This window comes from Gorilla gorilla, chromosome 21, assembly GCF_029281585.2.
Source record: "Gorilla gorilla gorilla isolate KB3781 chromosome 21, NHGRI_mGorGor1-v2.1_pri, whole genome shotgun sequence".
Lineage (NCBI taxonomy): Eukaryota > Metazoa > Chordata > Mammalia > Primates > Hominidae > Gorilla > Gorilla gorilla.
Window position 1 is genome coordinate 48843806 of NC_073245.2, and position 17879 is coordinate 48861684.

At 51.5% G+C, this 17879-nt stretch overlaps 1 protein-coding gene across 2 annotated transcripts in view; it reads right to left on the minus strand.

Annotated features, from left to right (window-relative positions):
* The window catches only part of SLA2 (Src like adaptor 2), a 34553-nt gene extending 18232 nt beyond the window's left edge, over positions 1-16321 (minus strand). The window contains exons 1-5 of one of the 2 annotated variants that reach the window (XM_004062092.5): positions 15912-16321; positions 10831-10964; positions 4261-4360; positions 3310-3396; positions 2362-2465 (exon numbers count right to left, since the gene is read on the minus strand). In XM_004062092.5, the coding sequence (XP_004062140.2) occupies positions 2362-2465; positions 3310-3396; positions 4261-4360; positions 10831-10921 (382 nt within the window). In that variant the 5' untranslated portion in view covers positions 10922-10964; positions 15912-16321. Of the gene's footprint in view, positions 1-2361; positions 2466-3309; positions 3397-4260; positions 4361-10830; positions 11228-15911 lie in introns of those variants that run through there. The other variant, XM_004062093.5, reaches the window with a different exon arrangement.
* Positions 16322-17879: the final 1558 nt, after the last annotated feature.

Sequence of the window (17879 nt, forward strand, 5' to 3'; positions counted from 1 at the left end):
CAACCTATGGATGTATGTGAGGTGGGGGTGCTGATGCTGCCTAGAAAATAGCAGGAGGGGCCTCAGAGAGGTCAACCCAAGAACGCCCAAGGGCAGGAGAGGAGAGGCAAAGAAGCTGGAGAGGGTCCCGGGAGGCAGACTGAGGCAGAGAACGAAGGGTCCCGACAGCCTATCACAGTTGGTTCATATCAAGGTGGGCGCCAGTTCTGTCCATTCCTGATACCTCCTTCCCTGGTCTGTTGCTATGCTTGCAGTGCCAACATTACTGCCCCACGTGGGCCTTTCTTGGGGGCCTGGAGTGAGAGGAGCTGTGGCTGGGTTTGAATCCTGGCTCTGCACTTACTAGCTGTGTTTCCCCAGGCAAACTATTTCTCTTCTCTAAGCCTCAGTTTTTCCATCTGTAAAATGAAGACAATGGAAGTACAATCCCCATACATTGTTTTAAGTCACTTAAAGGGCTTAACACAAATGTGGGCGCTGCTGCTCCTTCAACATCCCTCTTTACCTCTGCCTTAAAGGACTCAGGGGCAGCAGCTCAGAGGGAGGCAGGGTCATCAAAGAGACAATCAACTTTGTGTTTTGATTGCAAAAGGCCCTGCACCTGGGGTGGGAGAAGCCCCACATGAATGTGCATGTGGCCCGTTCCTACTCCTCTTTGGTCCAGTTTTTCAGTCTGTACAGTGGAGCGAGGAGGATCCATGAGATGACTTCCAGTGGGTTTCTAGCTCTGACTGGCTACTGACCCAAGAGATCCTGTCACCATTTTAACGTTTTGCCAAGAGATCAGAATCATGTTGTGTCTTGGGGAGGGAGGAATCACCTCCTAGTCAACGCAGAGAAATTCTGTGACTATACTCTATTAAAAATCCTAGTTGCCAGTGTGTTGGCTGAGCCTAGATCCCTACTGTGGGCCATTCACATTCACTTTTATTTTTTGAAGATGGAGTCTGGCTCTGTTGCCCAGGCTGGAGTGCAGTGGTGCAATCATGGCTCACTGCATCCTGGAACTCCTGGACTCAAGTGATCCTCCCGCCTCAGCCTCCGAAGTAGCTCAGACTACAGGCATGCACCACCATGCCTCACTACATTTTAAATTTTTTTGTAGAGAAGTGGTCTCATTATGTTGGCTAGGCTGGTCTCAAATTCCTGAGCACAAGTGATTCTCCCACCTCAGCCTCCCAAAGTGCTGGGATTACAGGTGTGAGCCACAATGCCTGGCCTGTATTATTTTTAGAAATGCAGATTTTTGCTCTATTGCTGATAGGCTCTCATGGCAGTAACATGGCAGACGACAGCCAGACTGTTCGACACCAAGGCTAGGAACTCCAGCCCTTCACATTTGGCCTTCTGCCCCACCCTCAAGTCATATCACACTTGGCTCTTCGCATTGGAGGGGCAAGCCCTGGCATCACTGTGGATCTCAAATAGAGGTATGTTTCCCAAACTCTGTGCAATGGAACACTGGCTTCCAGTGACCCAGGAGCTCCCTGAGAGCAGGGACCATGGCCACCTCACTCAGCAGAGATGCCTAAGGCCTGACACATTCAGTAGGTCCTGTCCTTCCCTGAAGCCTCCCCACATCATAGGTGCTGGAGAAGCATTTGCTGGATGAATGAACATGGAGTGACTATTGCAGGTGCTGCATGAGGAAACACTCCTGTGTTAGAAACACTTGGGAAATGCCCAGTTAGGCAAACGCGACGCCTTAAGAAGTCTTGTGTTAACACGGATTGTGAACCTCTCAGAGAAGGATACGATTTTCGGGGTCCCCTAAACTGACCCCCCATCTCCTCTACTTCTAAGCAGGTGGCCCACAGAACACACTCAGAGAGTCCCTGTAACGCATCCTCTTGTTTCCCCCAAAACACATGCCCAGCACTGTGTCTCTGCTGAGTAGCAACCCCACTGCCTTGGGAGAAAACCAAAGCTTCTCAGCTCGGCATCCAAGGCCTCTGTGCTGGAGCTTGCTCACTTCTAACCTCCTATTGTCCCGAGGTGCAGCCCGCTGGCCCACCCCAGCACCACTGTGTCTTGTTGCCTGGGATCCTGTGGGAACATCCCTCAGGATCCCAGGTCCACTCCTCCAGGTCCACTCATGGTCCATTCCTCCATGAAGCCTCCCTTGATTGCTCCAAAGTTAGCTGCCTCTCCTCTGCTTTCATGGCCTGTCTCCATCTCCCCCAGCCTGGGCTCCACATGGCTCATATGGGCAGGACACAGAGCTGGGGCTCAGGAAATCTTGGTTGACTGAGGAGTCAGGCAAAGCCTATTTTCTGGGCCGCACCTGCAGCCATATATCTGTGGGCTCCTTTCTGAGACCTCCACGTAGGGAGGGCCTGGGCTGGCACTGAGCTTACTCACCTTTCCTGGTCTGGCTCTCCCGGATGAGGAAGGCCCCTCCAGGGTTCCCAGGTAACAACAGCAGTTCCTCTGCTTTCTCCCTGCTCAGGCCCTCATACAGCCACCTGGAGGAGTGAGAGAGAGGGACAAGAGACAGGGTCAGCCTGGAGGAAGAGGGAAGCCAAGATTTTACCACCACCGCTGAGTGACCCTCACAAGGCCCTCCCTCTCTGGGCCTCAGAGTTCTATCTGCTCCACGAAGAGCTGGGCTCAGGGTCTCCGAGGTCCATGCCATTTTTGTCCTCCCAGTCCTGGCTCCAGGGCCCTGGGAGGACAAACTCATGGGGACAGCCTCAGCTTTCTCTGCCTGGAGGCCTCATTCCCCCAAGTAACCTGGGTTGGTCCCAGCCTCTCTGCTATCCCTGCTCAGTCCCCAAAGCACCCTGATGCTATCCACTCACCTTTCTAAGCCTCAGCTTTCCAAGAGCTGCCCCTCTGTTTTTTTCTTTTTTTACTGAGACAGGCTCCTGCTCTGTGGCCTAGACTAGAGTGCAGTGGCGCAATTACGGCTCACTGCAGCCTTGACCTTCCAGGCTCAGATGATCCTCCCGCCTCGGCCTCCCTAGTAGCTGGGACTACAGGTGCGCACCACTGTGCCAGCCCCTCACGCCACATGCTGCCATCTCCTACGTGGACTTTTCAGCGTTTTCCACCACGAGATCCTGGCAACCTCCAAAGCCCAGAGCTCCACACCTCCTCTGTGGGCCTTCCCAAGCCCTTCCTCTGGCTCCCACGTCTCACAGGCCAACCTGTGCTAGGATGAGCTGTCTGCCCCTCTTGAGGGCAGGACCTGGGTTCGATTCTCCCCCATCCCCAGCTTTGCTCAGCACAGAGCGGCGCATAAAGGGGAGTTCTTGTGGGAGGAGAAAGCAGGAAGCTCTGCAAGGCGGGCCTGGGGTGGGAACTCACCCATGGGAGACTTTGGCCACGTGGACGCTGGGGATGTTGTACTCTCTGCCTGTGACTTCAGACAGCACCGTCCACCAGTCTCCATCCCTGGAGAGAGAAAGGAGTGGGGGCACCTCTTTCAGATGAGCCAGGGCCCCGACAACCACACATTCAGGGCTTGCAAGGACCCTCTCAGGCTGGATCCTGTGGCCACCTGTCCTGCCTGTTTCCCAGGCTTCCCTGCACTAGCCTGTCCAGGTACCTCCTGAGTCAGGGCTGGGGCTGGTGGTAGATGCACGATTCCAGGCTCCCTGCTACAGGGCGCTGCCCACCCACTGCTTCTCCCTGTGGGGGTGTCCAGCCGCCTGAAATTCCACCACACGGTTTCTGTGAGCGCTTCAGCAAAGGCTTGTGCTTTTCTACCTGGGGGAAGGGCCCCTTCTCCCAGGACAGTATCTCTAATTCCTTCCTTCCTTTATTTTTTTGAGACAGAGTTTTGCTCTTGTCACCCAGGCTGGAGTGCAATGGCGTGATCTCAGCTCACTGCAACCTCCGCCTCCCAGGTTCAAGTGATTCTCCTGCCTCAGCCTCCCAAGTAGCTGGGATTACAGGCGTCTGCCACCAAGCCCAGCTAATTTTTGTATTTTTAGTAGAGACGGGGTTTCACCGTGTTGGCCAGGCTGGTCTCGAATTCCTGACCTCAGGTGATCTGCCCACCTCAGCCTCCCAAAGTGCTGGGATTACAGGTGTGAGCTACCACGCCTGGCCCATTCATTTATTTTAGAGATGACAGGGTCTTGCTGTCACCCAAGCTGGAGTGCACTGGCTTGATCATAGCTCATTGCAGCCTTGAGCTCCCGAGCTCCAGCGATTCTCCCACCTAAGCCTCCCAGACAGCTAGCACTACAGGCACACACCACCATGCCTGGCTCTATTAGTGCATATTCAGGTACCCAGTGACCATGGACTTACTCAGAGATGATGGTCAATGGCTCCCCAAGTCTCAGCGACAGCTCGGCCGGGCCACCTGCCGGGAAACTGCCCAGGGCCACGGCTGTGGCCTTGCTTCTCTCTAGATGGAGGGACAGAAATAGTCACCTACTTAGCTAGCCCTGCTCCACGCATGAGGTCTAGTGGAGTCTGGCCTGGGTCTGGCTCCCAGCATCAGCCCTCCACAAGCACCCTGAGGGAGTCCCATCCACTTCCTAAGAGGGCCACCCTGGAATCAAGCTTTCCAGCAGAACTTTGCAGAGCCTTGACACTGCCCAGAGAGAGAGAGAAAGAAAGAAAAAAAACATTAGTGATAGGGTCTTGCTCCATCACCACTGCACGTAGCCTGAGCGACAGGGCAAGATCCTATCTCTAAAAATTAGGCTCAGTGCAGGCTTGACCTCCCGGGCTCAAATCCTCCAGCCTCAGCCTCCTGAGTGGCTGGGACTACAGGTGTGCACCACTACACCCGGCTAATTTAAAACAATTTTTTAGTAGAGATGAGGTCTTGCTATGTTGCCCAGGACACGGTGGCCATGAGGCTCAGAATGTGGTGACCATAAGGCCCAATTTCAAGGCTGGGCATCAGGCGGCAAGGGCACCCTCAACACAGGACCCACGCCCTCAGCCACCCCAGAAGGCAGCCTGCTCAGGCCAACCAGACTCCCTATGACCGCCGAGCCTTGTAGCCTGAAAATCCAGGTTTCAGCAGCTGCTGAAGGCCACTCACTGCATGCACCCTAGCATCCCTCGCTTCTTCCCCCTTGTCCTTTTTCTGTAAGGATTCCTTAGCACATAAACACATTAAGTAGGAGAAGCAGCCAGGGTCAGCAAGAAGGGTCCATCTGCATCCTAGATGCCCCTGTAGGAAACAAGGTCTTACAGGACCCTGGTGTGCCCTTCAGATGGAGCTGGGACCCCAGGAAGTGGGGCAGGGGAAGCAGACGAGCAGACAAGGATGGGGGTGTTGGGTGGGGGCACCGTGTGGGCTGAAGGGCCTGTGCTCTGGGTGGGCATGGGAAGACCGAGGCTGATTCTGGAAATGGACTAGTTCCCCACATCCTCCCAGACACATGTGGAGACCCTGCAGTGAACCCAGCCTGGAGAGCTCCCCAGGGGTCTGTCCTCTGAGGTCTCTGAGGCATAAGGCCTGGCCATTCCACAGTGCAGAGAAATGTCTGATGCTTGGACAAATGATGCACACCTTGTGACGGGTGCTCTCTGATGAGAATGGGAAAATGTGGCCTGGGAGGGCCCCTTCCCCTCCTGGAAGCCCTGGCCTTGCACTCCTAGGGGCAGCCACCCAGCTGCATACATTACACTACACTGTCCCCCTGAATGGCCTCACTCTGCCTGGCTGGCTTACCTTCATCCTTCATTTCCCAAATGAAATGTCCCTTCTTTCAGGAAGCCTTCCCTGACCAGCCACCTCTGCACACACTCTTGGTCAGAATCCCTTAAAACATACTGCCACCAAAATCTAAGACAGTTCTAGTTGGTTATTGGTTTAGCACCTGTCCCTGGGGCTCAACTGTCCCTGAAGTCATGGATTGTGCCAGTCTTGTCCACTCCTGTGTCCCCAGGTCCTGTCACAAGGCCTGGCATGTGGTAGATTTAAAGTGGTTGCAAGAGGCCGGGCGCAGGGGCTTATGCCTACAATCCCAGCATTTTGGGAGGCCGAGGCACATGGATCACCTGAGGTTGGGAGTTCGAGCCCAGCATGACCAACATGGAGAAACCCCATCTCTACTAAAAATACAAAATTAGCCCGATGTGGTGGTGCATGCCTGTAGTCCCAGCTACTCAGGAGGCTGAGGCAGGAGAATCACTTGAACCTGGGACGTGGAGGTTGCGGTGAGCGGAGATCACATCGTTGCACTCCAGCCTGGGCAACAAGAGCTAAACTCCATCTCAAAAAGAAAAAAAAAAAAAAAAAAAAAAAATATATATATATATATGGTTGCAAGACTGAGCGCCCGCAGTGGCTCACGCCTGTAATCCCAACACTTTGGGAGGCCAAGGCAGGCAGATCGCCTGAGGTTGGGAATTCCAGACCAGCCTGGCCAACATGGTGAAACCCGGTCTCTACTAAAAATACAAAAATTAGCTGGGCTTGGTGGTGGCACGTGCCTGTAATCCCAGCTACTTAGGAGGCTGAGACAGGAGAATCGCTTGAACCCAGGAGGTGGAGCTTGCAGTGAGCCAAGATGGCGCCACTGCACTCCAGCATGGGCAAAACAGCAAGATTCCGTCCCCCACCCCCCCCCCCCAAAAAAAAGAAAATGTGCTTTAATCTGTTTTACTGTAGTGGTGACAGATTAATACCTTGTTTGACAGAATTCACTCACAATTCTCAATAATTCTTCTTTGGGGTAAGTAAATCTGCTCTGAATTGTCTTGGCTCATCAGTGTTTGCTTGTCAGCATTTTCTATAATTGAAATAGAAGTGAGGTGACCCTTGTTCTATTAGTCAAGATCTACCTCTAAGGTGCGTGTGTGTGTATTTTTTTTTTTTTTTTTTTTTGAGATGGAGTCTTGCTCTGTCGCCCAGGCTGGAGTGCAGTGGTGCGATCTTGGCTCACTGCAACCTCTGCCTTTTGGATTCAAGTGATTCTCCTGCCTCAGCCTCCTGAGTAGCTGGGATTACAGGCACCCACCACCACGCCTGGCTACTTTTTGTAGTAGAGATGAGATTTCACCACGTTGGTCAGGCTGGTCTCGAACTCCTGACCTCGTGATCTGCCCGCCTTGGCCTCCCAGAGTGCTGGGATTACAGGCGTGAGCCACTGCACCCGGCCTACCTCTAAGGTTTCAATAATTTTGAGCCCAGTACTCTTGTTTGAAATGTCCAGTTGTAAACTTTGCTACATATTTGCAGGCACATTGATGTTATTTCTTCAACGTAGGCTCATATTCTGTGAAGTTTGCTTTTTTTTTTTTTTTTTTTTTTTTTTTTGAGACAGTCCCTCTCTGTTGCCCAGGCTGGAGTGCAGTGGCATGATCTTGGCTCACTGCAATCTTGACCTCCTGGGTTCAAGCGATTCTCCTCCCTCCGCCTCCTGAGTAGCTGGGATTACAGGCACATACCACCATGCCTGGCTAATTTTTTTGTACTTTTAGGAGAGACAGGGTTTCTCCATGTTGTCCAGGTTGGTCTCGAACTCTTGACCTCAGGTCTGCCTGCCTCGGCCTCTTTTTTTTTTTTTTTTTTTTGAGACAGAGTCTCACACTGTCACCCAGGCTGGACTGCAATGGCATGATCTTGGCTCACTGCAACCTCCACCTCCTCCTGGGTTCAAGTGATTCTCCTGCCTCAGCCTCCCGAGTAGGTGGGATTACAGGCACCCACCACCATGCCCAGCTAATTTTTTGTATTTTTAGTAGAGACGGGGTTTCACTATGTTGGTCAGGTTGGTCTTGAACTCCTGACCTCATGATCCGCCCTCCTCGGCCTCTTAAAGTGCTGGGATTACAGGCATGCACCTGGCCTGAAGTTTGCTTTTTTTTCAGTCAGCTCTGTAAAACAGTGTGCTAAGATTTTCACATCTTTAATTATCACATGGTTGAGGAGACTTCTACGTTACAAATGAAAAACTTGAGATGGGGAATTTAGGCGATTTATTGTTTTTGTTTTGTTTTGTTTTGTTTTGTTTTGAGACAGAGTCTTGCTCTGTCCCCCAGGCTGGAGTGCAGTGGCTCGATCTTGGCTCACTGCAACCTCCACCTCCCAGGTTCAAGCAGTTCTCCTGTCTCAGCCTCCAGAGTAGCTGGGACTACAGGTGCATGCCACCACGCCCGGCTAGTTTTTGTATTTTTAGTAGAGACAGGGTTTTACCATATTGGTCAGGCTGATCTCAAACTCCTGAGCTCAGGTGATCCACCTGCCTCAGCCTTCCAAAGTGCTGGGGTTACAGGCATGAGCCACTGCCCCTAGCCAATTTAGGTGATTTAACCAAAGTCCCAGTAGCAAAACTTGCACAACAGCCATATAAGGCACATGTCCCTAGGCTCTGTCCAGGGGAGCAAGTAAATACACCATGAAGTAGTGTGATCTTGTTATCTGTGCTGGTTAATTTTATGTGTCATTGTGGCTAGGCCACACAACCCAGATATTTGGTCAAATACCAGTCTAGATGTTGCTGTGATTGAGATTGAATTTATTTATTTTTTTGAGATGGAGTTTTGCTCTTGTTGCCCAGGCTGGAGTGCAGTGGTGTGATCTCGGCTCACTGCAACCTCTACCTCCCAGGTTCAAGTGATTCTCCTGCCTCAGTCTCCCAAGTAGCTGAGATTACAGGCGTGCGCCACCATGCTCGGCTAATTTTGTATCTTTAGTAGAGATGGGGTTTCACCATGTTGGTCAGGCTGGTCTCAAACTCCCACCCTCAGGTGATCTGCCCGCCTCGGCCTCCCAAAGTGCTGGGATTACAGGCGTGAGCCACTGCAGTCAGCTGAGATTGAATTTAAATCAGTAGAACGAGTAATGCAGATAACCGTCCATAATGTGGGTGGGCCTCGTGCAATCAGTTGAAGGTCTTAAAAGAACAAGACTGATGTCCTTTGAGGAAGAGGGAATTCTGCCTCCAGACTGTGGTCAACTCAGGACCGCAGCATCAGCTTTTCCCTGGGTCTCCAGTCTGCCCTGCAGATTTCAGACTTACAGCCTCCACAACTGTGTGAGCCAGCTCCTCAAAAAAAAATCTACACACACACACACACACAACTATTGGTTGTGTTTCTCTGGAGAACCCTAATATATTATCAAAATCCCAGTCAAGGTGTGACTTGAGAAAGGATTTGTGGCCTGTTTTGGGAGAAGAAGAAACAGACCTGGGGCCATAGTTCCAACATCAAAATACTAGAATTGCGGCCGGGTGTGGTGGCTCACACCTGTAATCCCAGCACTTTGGGAGGCCGAGGCGGGTGGATCACGAGGTCAGGAGATCGAGACCATCCTGGCTAACATGGTGAAACCCTGTCTCTACTAAAAATACAAAAAAAAAAAAAAAATTAGCCAGGCGTGGTGGCGGGCACCTGTAGTCCCAGCTACTCGGGAGGCTGAGGCAGGAGAATGTCGTGAACCCAGCAGGCGGAGCTTGCAGTGAGCCAAGACTGCCCCACTGCACTCCAGCCTTGGAGACAGAGTGAGACTCCGTCTCAAAAAAAAAAAAAGAACAAAAAAACTAGAATTGCTAGGATATTTTTATTGTTCAACTGTCCAAGAAACTGGGAGTTTTAGTCAAGACTATATTAGAAAATCATGGTTATAGACTCAGCATATGCATTGTATATGCTATTGTTCCACCATTAAGACAGCCCTGGCAAGGGCCAGGCATGGTGGCTCATGCCTGAAATCTCAGCACTTTGGGAGGCCAACGCGGGAGGATCATTTGACCCCAAGAGTTCAAGACCAGCCTGGGCAACATAGGGAGATTCCATCTCTACAAAAATTTTAAAATTTAGCCAGGCATGGTGGCATGTGCCTGTAGTACCAACTACTCGGGAGGCTGAGGTAGGAGGATTGCTTGAGCCTGGGAGGTTGAAGCTGCAGTAAGCCATGATCACGCCACTGCACTCCAGCCTGGGTGACAGAGCAAGACCATGTATTAAAAAATATATATATACCACAAAAATAAAAAGACAGCCCTAATTTCACTTCAGGTAATTTCATAGTACCTCTCAGGTCCACTAGGACAGTATAGCAGAACTTTCTGCAACAATGGAAATGTTCTATAATTCTGTGCTGTCTAACAAGGTGGTCACTTACTACGTGTGCCATTGAGCACTTAAAATGTGGCTGGGGTGATGAAAGACCTTTTTTTTTTTTTTTTTGTGAGACGAATTTTCACTCTGTTGCCCAGGCTGGAGTGCAGTGGCATAGTGGCATGATCTCAGCTCACTACAACCTCTGCCTCCCGGGTTCAAGTGATTCTCTTGCCTCAGCCTCCTAAGTAGCTGGGATTACAGGCACCCACCACCATGACCGGCTAATTTTTGTATTTTTAGTAGAGACGGGGTTTCACCATGTTGGCCAGGCTGGTCTTGAACTCCTGACCTCAGGTTATCTGCCCGCCTTGGCCTCCCAAAGTGCTGGGATTACAGGCGTGAGCCACCGTGCCCCATCCTGGCCTAAAATGTTAAATTTAAGCAGTTATGTGTGGCTGGTGGCGACTGCAATGGACAGTGCAGCTCTGGGGGCTGGGGAGGTGGGGCTGGCCAGCTCGGTGTTTGGATAAACAACTGGCTGAGAAGGAGGGAAGCCTTGGGAAATGCCTGGGGGACTGTCATGCCCTCCTGGTTTAATATTCTGGTTAGTGCCTGTTGCTTTCTCCTGTTTTCTCATTTATGCCATTGTTTACTGTTCTTACTGCTAAGGTAGGCTCTATAGGAGCAGGGACCCTGCTGTATGGCTCAGTAGGCAGGGCCTGGTATGCAGCAGGCCCTCACCGGTGCTTACGCTGTGTTGGAGCTGCTGGCCAGGAAGGCCCACAGAGGCAGTGAAGTCTGGTACTGTGTGGGAAAAGCCTGGCTGTCACAGGCCCTGAGGCCTACCTGCTTCCATGGTCATAGGTCCCTGGCCTTGGACAGAGGAACTCAAGCTTGGGCTTGGCAGAGATTTTCTTCTGCTGGGCAGACTTCCCATTGTTCCTCAGCAGAGCACTCAGAAGCACATCATCGAGGGAAATCTGAAAGAGACACAGTGATGGGGACAGAGCTGAGGCTTCTGGCCCAATCTCAGATACCCCTCTCTCCCCAGATCGGCCCTGGCTACCTCCTCACAGAGCATGTGAATGATCTCCCTCCTGTGGGACCAGGCTCCAGCCTCTCTGCCAGCCTCTGAAGGCTTCCTGCACATTGGACGCTGTTTTCTCCACATCTCATCTTTTTTATGCCACAACAGGCTCAACTTTTTCTTTCTGGGCCTCTACTTGGGTCCCTCCCATGGGCAGTCATGCCCTCTCCTCTCCTTCAGTCCTGTTTGGATCCCATTCTTCCTTCCCCAGGAAGCCTCCCAGCCCCTGGCCTTTGTTGATCACTCGTTTGAATTCCTATGGCTCACTTAGAACCCTTTCTCTGACCCGGGATCACACTCGGCTACTGGGTGGCAGGGGACAATGACAGGACAGTGAGCTCCCTCCAGGCATACCAGGAACTGTGGCTTGGATCAGAGGTCTGCAAGGAGGGCTGGGTGTGGTGGCTCATGCCTGTAATCCCAGCACTTTGGGAGGCTGAGGCAGGTGGATGACCTGAGGTCAGGAGTTCAAGACCAAGACCAGCCTGATCAATATGGTGAAACCTCATCTCCACTAAAAATACAAAGATTAGCTGGGCGTGGTGGTGTGTACCTGTAGTCCCAGCTACTCAGGTGGGAGGCTGAGACAGGAGAATTGCTTGAACCTGGGAGGCAGAGGTTGCAATGAGCCAAGATCAAGTCACTGCACTCCAGCCTGGGTGCAGTGGGAGACTGGGAGACTCCCTCTCAAAAAAAAAAAAAAAAAAAAAAAAAAGTCTGCAAGAGGGATCTGAGCAGGCTTGAGAGCTGGTGTCACAGCAAGCCAAGGTGACACGGATACACTGTTATTGGTGTCACAGGTCCAAGTAAGAGTACTTGTCTCAGCCTCCTGAGTTGCTGAGATTACAGGCATGAGCCACCAGGCCCGATACTTTAAGAGGCCGAGCACTTAATCCCAGCACTTGAAGCGGCTGAGGAGGGTGGATTGCTTGAGTTTAGGAGTTCTAGACCAGCCTGGCCAGCATGGCAAAATCTAGTCTCTACAAAAGAAACCACAAAAATTAGCTGGCTGCGGTGGCGCACACCTGTAATCCCAGCTATTTGGGAGGCTGAGATGGGAGGGCGGGAGGATTGCTTGAGCTTGGGAGATGGAGTTTACAGTGAGCCAAGATCATACCACTGCACTCCAGCCCGGGCAACAGAGTGAGACGCTGTCTCAAAAAAAAAAAAAAAAAAAAAAAAAAAAAAAAAAAATGGACCGTGGGTTGTATGATGCAGTGATGACTTGCAAGGCTTTGGGGGACTGACTGTTGAGCCACTTCCCCTCTCTGTGCCTCCTTTTCCTCATCTGAAAAATGGGGATAACAACACTCAACATACAGGTCCGAGAGATAACGCACATGAAAACCCTGACCAGCCCCCCGTTTCCTTTACCACGTCCTGAATGTCACTTCATCAGCGGCCTCTCCTGGGAGCCTCCCCAGGAGGTGTCACTCCGTCACCCAGGCTAGAGTGTAGTGGTGCAGTCCTAGCTCATTGCACCCTTGAACTCCTGGGTTCAGGGGATCCTCCCACTTCAGACTCCCAAGTAGCTGGGATTACAGACATTAGCCACCACATCCAGCCTGTTTGCAAATTTTGTTTTGTTTTGTTTTGTTTTTTTAATACAGAGAGTTTCACTCTTGTTGCCCAGGCTGGAGTGCAATAGCAGGATCTCAGTTCACCGCAACTTCCGCCTCCTGGGTTCAAGCGATTCTCCTGCCTCAGCCTCCCGAGTAGCTGGGATTACAGGCATGCGCCACCACGCCTGGCTGATTTTGTATTTTTAGTAGAGATGGGGTCTCCCCATATTGGTCAGGCTGGTCTTGAACTCCCGACCTCAGGCGATCCGCCCTCCTTGGTCTGCCAAAGTGCTGGGATTACAGGCATGAGCCACCGCGCCCGGCCCTTTTTTCTTAAGTTACGGGCTCACGCCATGTTGCCTAGGCTGTTCTTGAACTCCTGGGCTCCACCAATCCTCCCACCTCAGCTTCCCAAAATCCTGGGATTACAGGTGTGAGCCATGGGACCCAGCCTCTCTTCGGAAGTTTTCGTCATTCATTTGAGAGTTTACTTGTTTCATCTGCCACTAGCCTGTAACTGCATGAGGACAAAGACTTCTTTTGTTTGCCTATTACTCAGCATTTAGTGAGGCATCACAGAAAGCACTCAGCACACATTAACTAAATCAGACTGTTAGCTCTTCGGACAGGTTTCTTATCGTTAGAATAGTTTAAATCCCCGGATTTCCAGGGTAGTGCTGATTTTTCCAAACACTATTTTAAAGTGTTTGGGGAGTGGGAGGCAGAGCTTTGTCTTTCTTTTCAGATGGTTTCATTCTTTTCAGTAGGGACAAGGCACAGTTACACAATTGGCCCAGTTCAGCTGGTATTCATGGAGCTTCTGCTCTGTGTCAGGCACCTGCCAAGGACTGGTGGTCCCTGGAGGGGGACCCATGCACCTTACTCTGGAGGAGATCACTGAATGGGGTGGTGACAGAGTGGGCTCCTTCCTTGCCTTTGAACCCCACACTGCCTGGATGAGGACGGGCGTCCATCAATATCATGGAGTGATTTCTGTGGCCTCCTGGACCAGTCTTGTCTGGGGAGTAAAGATCCTACCTTAGAGGATGGAACAGCCCTCTCTGTTCTTCAGTCTCACGTCATTGACGTGGGAATAACAATACCTGGGCCGGCGCGGTGGCTCATGCCTGTAATCCCAGCACTTTGGGAGGCCGAGGTGGGCAGATCACATGAAGTCAGGAGTTTGAGACCAGCCTGGCCAACATGGTGAAACCCTGTCTTTACTAAAAATACAAAAATGAGCCGGGTGTGATGGTGGGTACCTGTAATCCCAGCTACTCGGGAGACCAAGGCAAAAGAATCGCTTGAACCTGGGAGGCAGGGGCTGCAGTGAGCCGAGATTGTGCCACTGCACTGCAGCCTGGGCGACAGAGCGAGACTCCGTACCCCTCTCCCGCCCCGAAAAACCTAATACCTGCTTGCTGCTCCCTCCGTATGGGGAGTTCAGCATTCATCTGGAAGGGAGCTCTTGAACACAGAATGGGCATATGGCATGGAAATGGGTCCTGACAGCCACTTCCTGCTCAGCCTTTTAGGATCCTGCAGCCTGGGTACACTGAAATGGTGCTGCTGTTCTTGAGGAGGTTTTTTGTTTTTGTTTTACATTATTGGGGTCTTGCTGTGTTGCCCAGGCTGGTCTTGAACTCCTGGGCTTAAGCGATCCTCCTGGGGAGGATTTTTACAAACCCAAGACCAGGAAACCCCAGGGAGAGAACCTCTGGCTTGGGTAGCATGAGTGCCCTACTTGAACCTGGCTGGAGCTGTGTGGCCTCAGGCAAAGCATGCAAGCTTCCCCCGTCTCATCTGTGAACGAGGTGCACTACAGGCGCCACAGGGCTGTGGGGAGAGTTGCAGGAGTCTGGCACAGAGTGGGTGCTCAGTAAGGCTTAGTTTCCTTTCCCCTCCTTCAGGAAGACCACAGTCACCACCTGCAATAAACTGAGAGACTCCTTCCTGCCGCAGGTGGAGCTGGGGGCTGGGCCCAAAGGCAGATGGAGACAGGGGAGCTGTACTCAGGCTGAAAGCCTCCCCAAAGTCTCTGCAGCTCCCTTCACCTGGTCAAGGACTTGGTCAGGTCAAGGCCAATAAGCCCCTGGGGGCAAAATAAAGACCATACGATGGGCCAGCCTAGGAGGAGGCAGAGTATTAGCAGCACATTTTATAAGACAGCATCAAATCATTAACTCTACAAATTTTTGAAAAACTTACTATGTGCCAGGCACTTTCCGGAGGACATGAGGCATCGGGTGAAAGGAAAAAGTTAGTCAACGGCAGCCGAGATGAGCACGCTGCCCAGAATATTGTGTTGTTTTTTTTTTCCAGTATCTCACTTGGGTCCCATTTCAGATACAGTGACCAAGTCCCTGAGAGGACAACCGTGTGATTCTGTTCATGTAGCCCATTCGTGCAGGACTGGGCCTGCCATCATGTGTATTTTGTGCTTCTGAAGATCATTTTTCAGCAGTGGGGGTAAGAGTGATGAATTTGTCCAGGCACCGTGGCTCATGCCTGTAATCCCAGCAATTTAGGAGGCTGAGACAGGAGGACTGCCTGAGGCCAGGAGTTCGAGACCAGCCTGGGCAACATAGTGAGACCCCCCCCCTCCCACCCCCACCCCCACCACCGCCTGCCATCTCTACAAAAATATAACGAATTAGCTGGGCATGGTGGTACATGCCTGTAGTCTCAGCTACTTGGGAGGCTAAGGCGGGAGGATCACTTGAGCCCAGTGGTTCAAGTCTATAGTTAGTCATAATTACGCAGCTGCACTCCAGCCTGGGTAACAGAATGAGACCCCAACTCAAAAAAAAAAAAAAAAAAGAATTTGGATTGAGTTAAAGGGAGACCTCTCCCTCTCTTCCAATTGAGAAATATCACGCTTTTGAGAGTGAGAGTGCACTGTAGGCTCTACAGCTGAAATGTCTTGAGAGATGGTAGCCCTCACGTTCCTGACTTTGGAGTCTGACTGCAGCGCAGAGAGGGGCCCAAAGTCACACAGCAAGTGCGCACTTGAGATGGGACTAGGACGGGCGTGAAGACAAGCTGCAGGGAAGAGCATAAGCTCCAAGAGGAGGTCAAAGGTGGAGCAGGTGAGTCTTGGTTCTTCTGGGACCCCCAGAAACCACCCCTCTTTACAGCCTCAGTAGAACCACTCCCCCTTCTCCTTGAGCTTGTTTTTTTCCCAACGGCAAATAAAGCCCAGTCCCAGTCTGGGCTGGGGAGACCATTCTTCCTCACCTGTCTCCAGGCCATCCAAGAACAAAAGCAAGCATACTTACTGGTTTGTCATCAAAGGCTTGGGAAGACAGCTCTGCTGAGACGCATGCTCTGGCTGGACAGGTTAGGGCTTTGGGGGCCCTTCTGGAAGTCTGCCAGTGTCCTTGGTCCTAGGACACCCAGAACTCTTTCAGCCTGGGAGGATCTTCAGGGAGACGCTAGGTGTTGGTTTGGGTAGCTCAGCATCTGTCTGCAGTCAGCAGTTTGTACACCAGGGATGGATCAGCTCCCCATGCTCCTTAGGGATTCTGGACTGGGGAACCCTCCCAAGCACAGCCAAGCCAGGGAGGGAAGGCCCAGGGCCCTTTGAGCTCTGTCACAGAGACACAGGCGTGGGGTCCTTGGAGCTCTAGCTCCGACTGCAGACTCTGTGGTTCTCACAACCACCCGTTTCCTCTGACGGCATCACAGACCATCGAGGAGCCACCTTCCCCGAGTTCCTGTTTCTAGGGGAGCAGCTGCTGCCTTGTCATGATCCTGGAGCAAAAGGTTTTTCTCTGGCTTTGTGGCTTGGTCTTGTCCAAGGAACACAGGACTGAGGAAAATGAGCAGGAGTTCCCATGCTGGCCTGACCATAATAATCACTCAGCGGGGTTTAATTGTAGCAATTTCTGGGATCTCCCAAACTTTCTAAATCCACGTCTCCAGATAGGGAGCCCAGGAATCTAAATTTTAAACCCTGCAGGAGATTCCCTTGACTGACGAGTGTGGGAAGCACTGCCTTCTCAACCTTTAATGTGTATAGGAATCACCTGGGGATCTTGTTACACTGCAGGCTCTGATTCAGAAGGTCTGGGGCGGAGTTCAGTATTTTGCATTTCTAATACGTTCCCAGGTGACCCCCATGTTGCCAGTCTGGGGACCACACTTTGAATAGCAATATCTGGACAGTGGTCTCCAAGTATGGTCCCTAGACCAGCAGCCTCAGCGGGAATTTGTTAGACATGCAAATTCTCAGGCCGCATCCCAGATTTATGGAATCATACTCTGGAGGTAGGCCCAGCAATCTGTTTTCATGCCTCCAGGTGATTCCGATGCATGCCCAGGCTTGATTTTCTTTTCTTTTCTTTTCTTTTTTTTTTTTTTTTACAGGGTCTTGCTTTGTCACCCAGGATAGAGTGCAGTGGCACAATCATAGCTTAGTGCAGCCTTGACCCAGGCTCAAGTAATCCTCCCTTCTCAGCCTTGAGTAGCTAGGACTACAGGTGTGCACCAGCACTCCTGGCTAATTTAAAATTTTTTTTGTACAGATGAGGTTTCACTGTGCTGCCCCGTCTGATCTCAAACTCCTGGCCTCAATTGTTCCTCCCACTTCCACCTCCCTAAGTGTTGGGATTACAAGCATGAGCCACAGTCCATGCCCAAGCTTGAGAATCACTGGTCTAGGATAGAATCTGACTCTGGCTGAATTGTCTTTGATCAGTGTGTTACCTTCAGTCCCACTCTTCATTAAGATTTAACCACACCCTCTCGCTGCTTCCCCATTAGGGAGATTAGTACTCCTGGAGACAAAGGGCCCACTGCACTGAAATGATTCCTGACTCCAGCTCAGCCCATGCAGCCCTTTCTGGGGCCTTGCCAGCTGCAGCACTCCTGCTCAGGTTCTCCTTTGATCCTAGGGAAGGCTGGTTTGATTTTTATCCTTGTAGGCACTTGGCATACAGAGCTGAAGGAGCCAGAGTGGAGGCACACTTCTGCAAGAGAGTTCTAATCAGGACGTTAGAATGGGTGACAGCCACTCAGGGATGTGGGCCTTGGCAGGGAGGGACTTGAGCTTGAGCCCACCTTTCCACTCCTGCTGCCATACAACTCTAATGCCCGTCTTCTTATGACAGGCACATCTTCAAAACAAGCCTCAAGGTGCAGTTCATGAATGGGGCAGGAAGTAGGGAATCTCTGGTCTCTTCTTAAAAGAATCCCACGGCATAACTCTCCTTTTCTACTTAGGGAGGCACCTAAGAATTACAAAA